Consider the following 9,196-nt stretch of genomic DNA (forward strand, 5'->3'; position numbering starts at 1 on the left):
CAGATTCTGAGTAAATTAAAGGACAACTTAACGCACAGGGCAAGCTCTCTCCCTTTTCCTCTCGCAGTTTATTTGCAGCTCGATAAGAATAATCACAGCGTCCGTAAGATCATTCGTAGCGTGTGAACACAGCCGACCCGAGAGTTTGACTGGAAAGTTTCCACCTTTTATTTAAAGAAGGAAAAAGTACAACACCAATTGCCCATTCGCCTTTTGAACAATGCAGCAAAGTCAAACGCATTTATCATGGGGACTGGAGCCTCACCATCTACCTCTGCATTAATTATAGTTGTTTATTCAACCCTCAGAATTAACCCTTAACCACACATATTTCGACACCTATTTTTCAACCTTCCTAATTAACTGCAGTAGATTAGTCAGTTTAATTGCATGTTTCATGAGATTACACTTCATTCATCAGAGTTAAGAACAGATGCAGGAATTAAGCCAGCCTTCGTCTTCTTCATTACGTTGCAGTAATTAACAAATGTGTACTGGGCGATGGAGATGTGTACGTGGCTACTTACAGTGCGTCGTCGTCTACACACTCGGTCAACAATCTCAGGCAGGCAATATATACATTTGTTAATAGTCTCCTTTTTTTTATATAATACCCAAATTTATCTTAAATATCTAAGCATTCAACGCCGTCACATTAATAATTACTACGTCATCTGAACAAACCATATATATAATTAGGCGGCCGTTCCCATAAATATGTTGACCACTTTGGCAAGCAAGCTCACCACAACAAGCAAGCTCCAACTCTAATCGATCAATTATCGAGCACCATGTGATAATTAATCAAGGGGCAATCATTTTAATGCTCATTATTTCAGTCACTATCATCTATTAGGTTTTTTTTTGGGGTACTGTGATCATCTATTGGCTAATAATGAGGAATATCGAAGAATAAAAGGTTAGTTGAGATTAGGTTGCTAAGGGTTGGGTCTAGTCATAATGGTCAATGTCTAGATTAGTTCATACTTTCATGATTGAACTTTGCCATCAACTATTCTATGACATGATCAACGAGAGCAAGATGGTAAAAAGAAAACATTTTAAACAATTTGTCTCAGATCTTAGGCAGCAACCACTAACCTAATTCTCAATCCTAAGCTATATTATGTACAGTGACCTTTACTAATTAATTTAGATTGTGCTGATACATATAGCGTTGTGCTGTCAACAATAAGTCATAGTTAAATTATAAACAGTATATTCCAGTCAATCTAATAATGGGAGTAGTTGCATGCATACATATATATAGATATATCGTTAGATACGCACCATTCGATTAGATTAGGCGGTTGGAAATTATAAAATTAAAGATCTTATGGAGCGTAAGCCTGATCTTACTAATTAGTTTCCCACGTAGTCAAACCTCATCCCACCCTTTTAATTTATAAAACGTTTTTGGCAAATAATTGACCAGAATTTCTTAGTGTGAACCGAGACCGGTCACCGACCTCCGGCCCGACAGATTCTGCCGGGCGAGTCACATGCCAACTCAGACCGCCAGTTTGACGCGCTCTCGTATCTCGAACCGCCGTCCGATCATGTCCTCCATTAGCCGCTTGATTCTGATCTGACGGTCTCCACGGCGACGATTCCTTCGGACGATGGCTACTCCGTCTCCGCATCGGAGACCACGCGTCACGGGTCAACGCCGAGGTCACGTGCTGCGCCGCTGTCAAACGCCGGTGCTTTTTTCCTCGTTGGCACGCGTCGGTCGACGCGGCCAATAATCGGGGCGCTTGTTCTCTCCGAGCGACCGGAGATAGCCGGTTGCTCACGGCTAGATCGCGGCCGATCACTTCCACACTTGCGTTTAAATCGCCGCTGACGTGTAATTTCTTTTTTTTTAATATTGAAAGGAATATTAAAAAAAAGCATAAAGAGGTTTACTTGTACACGGAGAAGACTTCAGTTTCTCTTCTTTTGCTTCTTCTTCAATCCATCTCTCGTCTTTGCACCAGCGTAGAGATCCAGCAGCCGCGCTCCATCCGTCAATCTCCTCCTTCCACAAATTACACTAATTTCTCATCTCGCGATGGCCGGTGGCGTTCATGGAGAGTGGGAGAACGGTCAGTTCATGTTCCATGACGAGCTGTCGGCGCTCATCTACCAGAATCCAGCTCACGGAGGCGCCGCCAGTCCGGAGCAGTGTTTCTCATCGCCTCTCGCTAGATTTTCTCCTTTCGGTAGCAATTACAGAGTCTCCGGCGATTCGGCGGCGTTTGGTGTTGAAAATGCTGGTAATTATTTATACAACTCTAAGCAGCCGGCCGTCGTTTCCGGCGGCGGCGGAGGTACGATGACGCCGCACTCGTCGACGACGACCTCTTCTTCTACCGAGGTGGCTGGAGAGGAAGACCTAGAACGATTCAAGAAGACGCAGGAAGCTGGGAAGGAAGAGGAAGAGGAGGTGGAGAAGCAATTAGTGAGTGCAGGGGAAGCAGATCAAGAGAGTGATATGTCCAACTCCAAGAAACCGTGAGTTGTTAATTATGCTTTAAATTAATTACAAGTTAGCCATGTTTGTTTTAGTTGTTTATCATCAGATTATTTCTCTAAAAAAGATAATTATAACTTAGATATATACACCACAAAAAGGTGAATCAAGATAAACCAATTAATGTATCATACAAATTCCTCCTCCTTAGCTTAAAAACTAGTAGCTCCTAGGGTTTCTAAATTCTAAGCTTCCTTTAATTAATTCTACACTAGATGAAATAATTAAAAGATAATTCGTATTCTGGGCATGATTACGAGAGAGTTAATTTTATGAATCCTACGTCTCATCAAATTTGACTAAATAATTAATACAGGAACAAGGCGAAGGAGAAAGGAGCGAAAAGGCAAAGGGAACCTCGTTATGCATTTGTCACACAGAGCGAGGTGGATCATTTAGAAGATGGCTACCGTTGGAGGAAATATGGCCAAAAAGCAGTCAAGAACAGCCCTTTCCCAAGGTTATATAATTATTAATTATCTATCACTGATCAAATAAGTGCTAGCTGTTTTAATTCCCTTGATAAATCCCTTAATTTTAGAGCACTAGTACAATTATGCATGCATGCAGGAGCTACTACCGTTGCACGAGTCAGAAGTGCCCGGTGAAGAAGAGGGTGGAGAGAAGCCATCAAGATCCCACAGTTGTGATAACAACCTACGAGGGGAAGCACACTCATCACTGCCCAACAACCCTCAGAGGCGGCGCACACCTCTTCGCTCCTCCTCTGGCGCCGGCGACCACAAGCTTCTTAGCGATGCAGCAACTGTCTCAGCTGGGCAGTACGTCGGCACTGCTGCAGGGTACGAGCACAAGCCCTAGTTTGTATCTAGCAAACCTACCGCCTTCTCTGCAACATCTTCAATGCAGTACTGACTATGATCTCCTGCAAGATCTACTTCCTAATTCCCTCTTTCATGGCAATATTCAACATGACATGTAGATGATCATAATGTAGTAACTTATGCACCTCCAGTGCATGGAGGTAGCTAGCTAGCTAGTCTGATCCAGTTGTATCTAGTTGTTAGATAGATATCAACTTAATTAATTATGATCTCTACTTTTGTTGTACATTGGATTTGCTTTATCTTATGGTATTTTGATGATTTAATTTGCATGCCGTTTGTGTGTGTGTGTGTATCTGTACATCTTCAATTTGAGTATATATTAGTTCAGAATATGAATGTATTATGCAAGGGGATAAACTAACTAATAACACAGTCAGGTCTGATTATAAATATTATTAAGCATATATGCATCCTTTGGCTCAGCTCAGAATGTAACACATCCAGATATCTAGAGAATGAAATATATATTAATTAGTATATATTGGATTTGAAATAATATATATAAGAATATTTTATAGTTTTTTTTCATCAAAAGGAATTGAAGTGACTCGTACATATTCCTAAATTTGAATTGTAGAAATATTATAATAATTGATAAATAAAAGTATATATAATATTAATATTTGTTCGCTTGAATAGGTGTAAGAGTATTTATTAATCCTTAGAGAATACAATAAGAGTAGTATGGGAATAGTTCTTAGCTAGTTTGGATCAGCTAGAGAAGGATAAAGAGAGAGTAATAATTTCATCCTTTTTATTTCAAAAACAATAAGAGTGGTATTTTAGGGGCTCAGACAAAAGAGTTCTTGCTTAGGAGTTCATTAAGGAACGATGATTAGTTGGTCCCTAGCCACTGCAGACTTTCTGGCTTAATTTCCTGTTTATCGGATCTCATGAGTGTACTCGCCTCTGCTCAAGGTGTGATTGTTCTTAAAGATCTCTTCATATTACTATTTTCATAATTCATATGACAATTCACTTAATCTGGGTAGAAATTAAGAAGAGGAAAAGGCTGATGGATCGAAATGAAGCGATGGAGGGAGGGATGAATATCGCTCATTAAATTTTTTTCTATTTTTATCGATTCGTAAAACAAATATCAAAATAAGGCAATGAAAAAATAAGATAGCAAAAAGAAAGACAAGCGACTTAAGTGGTTACTTGATTCGGAGCCTATGTTGACTTCTAGTCTAAGACCCGCGATCCTTGATCACACCGTTTGATAATTCACTATAATTCTTTTTTCCGAAATATTCAAAAAGAAATAATTTATATAATGAAAGAATGATAGTAACACACTACAATCTTCTTGTAAGAATACAAGCTACAAATAAAATATTCCAACAAAAGTTAGATGATTAAGCGAGTTGGCACTTCTCAGTGTAACAACTTGCATGTGGACTTATGGCACAGAACAGTAGAGTCACGAGTAGAATGTGACACATGAATATTCAGAGAGTTGTCTCTTTGGAACAGATTTTGAGGTCCTTTTATAAGTTAGGTTTGGTCGACTGAAAACTCATTCGGTCGGCTGATCCTTTTAGTCAATTAATTCTCCTATTGATCGACTAAACCCCTTAATTGCTTTCCTTCTCATCGAGATCCGATCTTCGCATATTTATGAGCATTAATTGATGTGTCGATCGATCAACTTGTTTGGTCGACCGATCACCTTGTTCGGTTGACCGCTCACCTTGTTCGATCAATCGAACAGAGCAGTTTTCCTGTTCACCGAGATTCATCACTAATTCCCCATTAAAGCATTATTTAGTTGACCGATTCCTAAGTTCGATCGACCGATCAACTTGACTTCCATGTTTCCTTTGGTTCGATTTGATCTTTGGCCTGAATTAACCTGGTTCAATCGACCGATCAGACTGGTTCCCGCAAAATAGAGTTAAACAAATATTCCTACAAAAAATAGTTAAACAATTATTCCTGTAAAACAAATTTAGGATAGAAATATATGATGCATGAGTAGTAATTGACAGTAAAACTGTCTTAATCTCAACTTGAAAACCTTTCTGATTTCTTCAATTGGATCAGCGATCTAAGGTTGTTCCTTTTTGGAACACGACCTCACCATCACTTTTCTCCAGTTACTTACCTCAACCTACCTGCCAAACATTGGTCCTCTAGACCTATTTAGAATTTATCATTTAGCGTCGGATCAGCTCACTAGGACATCCTCTTGATATCAAGTCCTTTAAACTTATCGAGCTTCCCTGCCAAGTGTCCGCTCCTTTCGACCCACTTGGACTTCCTGTCTCGCTTCCACGATATGTTAAGATTTTCCCGGTTGAGTAAACATCCTGCACACTTAGTTAACTTGTTAGATCACAATAAGACTTAACTTGAACTTTTGACAATATCAAAACTCAGATTCAATTTTGGTGCACCCTACACTAACAAAAGCTAACTTGAACTCATGAACTCCTGGTGTCGAGCAATATAAAATGCTACAGGAAAATACTATCTCTCGAACGCCTCTCGAAAAGACTGCCAAGAGATAATCTGATCCCTAAAGACTGTCTTTTGCATCTTCCACCATGTGGATGCTTGCCCTCGAAAATGATAAGCGGCTAGCTCTACCTTCTCTGTATCTAAACAGGACATGTATCCAAAAGTGCCCTCAATATCCTCCAACCATGTACGCGCCACCCAAGGATCAGTGCCTCCATGGAATAGTGTAAAACGATCCTTTGCTGAACTAGCAAGCAAAGGAATACGGGCCTTTTCCATGATAATGGATGCTGTGGGAATAGCTGGTACAGCTACATGAGCTGCAACAAGATGAGGTTGTCCCTCAGTCTGACCACTGACTCCGATACTGGGACCAACCTGAGCTCCCGGTATCAACTCAGATGGGGAGATAGGGGCCTCATCCAAACCATGATCGATCCCCTGAGTAGTAGTGGCACGCCGACATACACGACCCCGACTGTGACCACTACCACTATCGCAACCACGGCTGCGACTACGAGCACGGCTACTGCCCCAACCGCGACCACAGGCTCGTGGCATTTCCTATAAAATCAAATGAAATTTTTAATAATCAATTATAATCAAGATAATTAAAACGAAGAATGGCCCTTAAATCCTATAGCTCAGAGATACAACTCGACTTGTATAAAAATTTCTTTGCTCGAGAACAACATAAACCGAAAATAAAAATCTCGAAATAAAGACAAAACCCATGAACAGAAAACGAAAAATCGGGCTCTGATACCAATAAAATTGTCATGCCCCAGAGGAGTCCCTGCCAGACAAAAATCCGACAGCATCTCCCCTGTACCGGTGACAATATGAAGCATGTTGGTGCAATATCCCTCAGGTCAAGGGTGACCTGGTTAACCAAGCTGAGTCTTGGTTAGGGTTTAGATGTTTGACAATAAGATATTGATTGAAGAAGAGTCAAGTAGGTCAAGGTTGACTGGATACTTGACTGGGAAGTCCTAACTGGCAAGTTAGGCAGATGGAAGTCCTAGTGAGTGAAGCTAGGCAGAAGGAAATCCTAGTGAGTGAAGCCAGGTGAAAGTCCTAGTGAGTGAAGCTAGGCAGAAGGAAATCCTGGTGAGTGAAGCCAGGTGAAAGCCCTAGTGAGTGAAGCTAGGCAGATGGAAAACCCTAGTGAGTGAAGCTAGGTGAAAGTCCTGGTGAGTGAAGCCAGGCAAGGAAGGAAATCCAGATGGATCAAGGATGATCGGACATCTGGTGTTGGGAAGTCCAAGTAGGTCAAAGGGATTGACTGGATACTTGGCAAGCAAGGAAATCCAGATGGGTCAAGGTTGACCAGACATCTGGTGGAAGTCCAAGTAGGTCAATGGAGTGACCGGATACTTGGCACGACGAGTAAAAGTCCAAGTAGGTCAAAGGGATTGACTGGATACTTGGCAAGGAAGGAAGTCCAGATGGGTCAAGGTTGACCAGACATCTGGTGGAAGTCCAAGTAGGTCAATGGAGTGACCGGATACTTGGCACGACGAGTAAAAGTCCAAGTGGGTCAAAGGGATTGACCGGACACTTGGTAAAAGTCCAAGTGGGTCAAAGGGATTGACCGGACACTTGGTGGAAGTCCAAGTAGGTCAATGGAGTGACCGGATACTTGGCACGACGAGTAAAAGTCCAAGTGGGTCAAAGGGATTGACCGGACACTTTGTGGGGAGTCCTGGCAGGTCAAGGGAGTGACCAGATGCGAGGCATGATGTACCAACAGGTCAAGGTTGACCGGATGTTGGTTAGGGAGGTTTGGGACTTGGTTTTGGGCAAAAACCAAGTGCTGGATCGATCCGTGGATCGATCCGAGATGTGATCGATCAGGGATCGATCCGCATTCTTCCCGTGTAAAGCTTCGGATCGATTCAGGTCCCGATCGATCAGCCGATCGATCGGGGCTTCGCGCGATAAGCGCCGGATCGATCCGTGGATCGATCCAGCGCTTTCCGAGCGATAGGCGCTGGATCGATCCGTGATCGATCCAGCCTCCCGATCGATTCGGAACATTTGAATCGATCGGGATCCGACCGCTGCGTCGGGTTTAAGCCGCAGCGAGCGTGGTCTTCGGCATCTCTTCACGAGCTCTTCTCCGATTCATTCCAGCTCCTCCACAGCTCTCTACACACGAGATCGCCAGTTCTTGAAGGTTCTTGGAGGCTTTCCAAGTCAAGAGGCGGATCTATTGCAAGAGGAAGAAGTTAGGGTTAGGGTTTTTACTGCACATCTTGTAAGCTTTTGCTTAACTTGTATTTCCCTTTCTTCTTCTTGTATTGAGAGTGTTGTAGGGCTTCTCCGCCTTTGGTAGTTACCATAAAGGAGTGTTATTCATAGTGGAGGGTGTGTGCGTTGGTGTGGATCCTTGGATTAGTCACCTCTTGTGAGGTGGATACCAAGTAAAATCCTAGTGTTAGCGTTTTGTGTTTGTTTCTGTATTTTCCGCTGCACATCCAAGAAGAAACAAGCAACGCCAAGCAACGAAGCGCACCGAGCAAACGCGACGAGCTATTCACCCCCCCTCTAGCTACTTTTGGTCCTAACAAGTGGTATCAGAGCAAGGCCGCTCTTCACCGGAATCATCGCCGGAAGGGTCAAGCATATCAAGAAAAGCTAGAGGGTGAAGAAGTTGGAGCAAATTCTTCAAGTTCAAGATTTTATCAAGCTCAACTTCAAGATGCAATTCCAAGATGGACTTGGATTTGACACAAGGGTGGCTCCACCATACACTTCTACAAGTTTTGATTCTTGGAGATCAAGAATCGAAAACTTTCTTATGATGGAGATAGAGCAATGGTTTGCTCTAATGGAAGGCTTCAAAGCTCCAACGAACTCCAAGGGCAAGCTTCTAAAGAAAAGCAGATGGAGCTCGGAGCAAATTCAAAGGGGCGAGGCAAATGACAAAGTGACCAAGCTTTTGGTAAACTTATTGCCTAGCCACATCTTGGCTCAAGTTGGAGAATTCGAAGATGCCAAGGAGCTTTGGAGTAAATTGGCCAAGCTTCATGAAGAGATCCCCTCCACTGTACAAGATCAAGAATAATCCAGAGAGGGTGACTCTTTGGAGCAAGACCAAGAGGAGGATTCCGAGGTTGAAAAATGCTCAACCTCCGAAGAAGAAGAAATCCAAGAAGCTTCATCCTCAAGGGAATGCAACGAAGGGAACAAGGAGAAAGCATACTCCTTGTTTAATATTCAAGATGATGAAGCCTCCACCTCTAGGATTGAGGGGGAGCAATCCTTGGTGACGCCGGATCAAGAAGAAGGAGAAGCTTCTACATCCGGGTCAAGAGATCAAGAGGAGGAAGAAGATTCTACCTCCACAAGTCAAGAAAAATCAAAT

General features: G+C 42.4%; 1 protein-coding gene across 1 annotated transcript; it reads left to right on the forward strand.

Annotated features, from left to right (window-relative positions):
• Nucleotides 1-1,931: 1,931 nt before the first annotated feature.
• LOC122049340 (WRKY transcription factor 71-like) lies at nt 1,932-3,632 on the forward strand. Its single transcript, XM_042610734.1, has 3 exons — nt 1,932-2,496; nt 2,832-2,975; nt 3,086-3,632. Exons 1-3 carry the CDS (start codon nt 2,054-2,056, stop codon nt 3,456-3,458), a joined length of 960 nt encoding a protein of 319 aa, XP_042466668.1. The 5' UTR covers nt 1,932-2,053; the 3' UTR covers nt 3,459-3,632.
• The last annotated feature ends 5,564 nt before the right edge of the window (nt 3,633-9,196 follow it).

This window comes from Zingiber officinale, chromosome 2B (genome assembly GCF_018446385.1).
Source record: "Zingiber officinale cultivar Zhangliang chromosome 2B, Zo_v1.1, whole genome shotgun sequence".
Classification (NCBI taxonomy): Eukaryota; Viridiplantae; Streptophyta; class Magnoliopsida; order Zingiberales; family Zingiberaceae; genus Zingiber; species Zingiber officinale.

Coding starts and splice junctions, on each gene's coding strand:
- LOC122049340 (XM_042610734.1), top strand. CDS start 2,054: ATGGCCGGTGGCGTTCATGGAGAGTGGGAGAACGGTCAGTTCATGTTC. Junction 2,497..2,831: donor ATGTCCAACTCCAAGAAACC/GTGAGTTGTTAA, acceptor TAATTAATACAG/GAACAAGGCGAAGGAGAAAG. Junction 2,976..3,085: donor AAGAACAGCCCTTTCCCAAG/GTTATATAATTA, acceptor GCATGCATGCAG/GAGCTACTACCGTTGCACGA.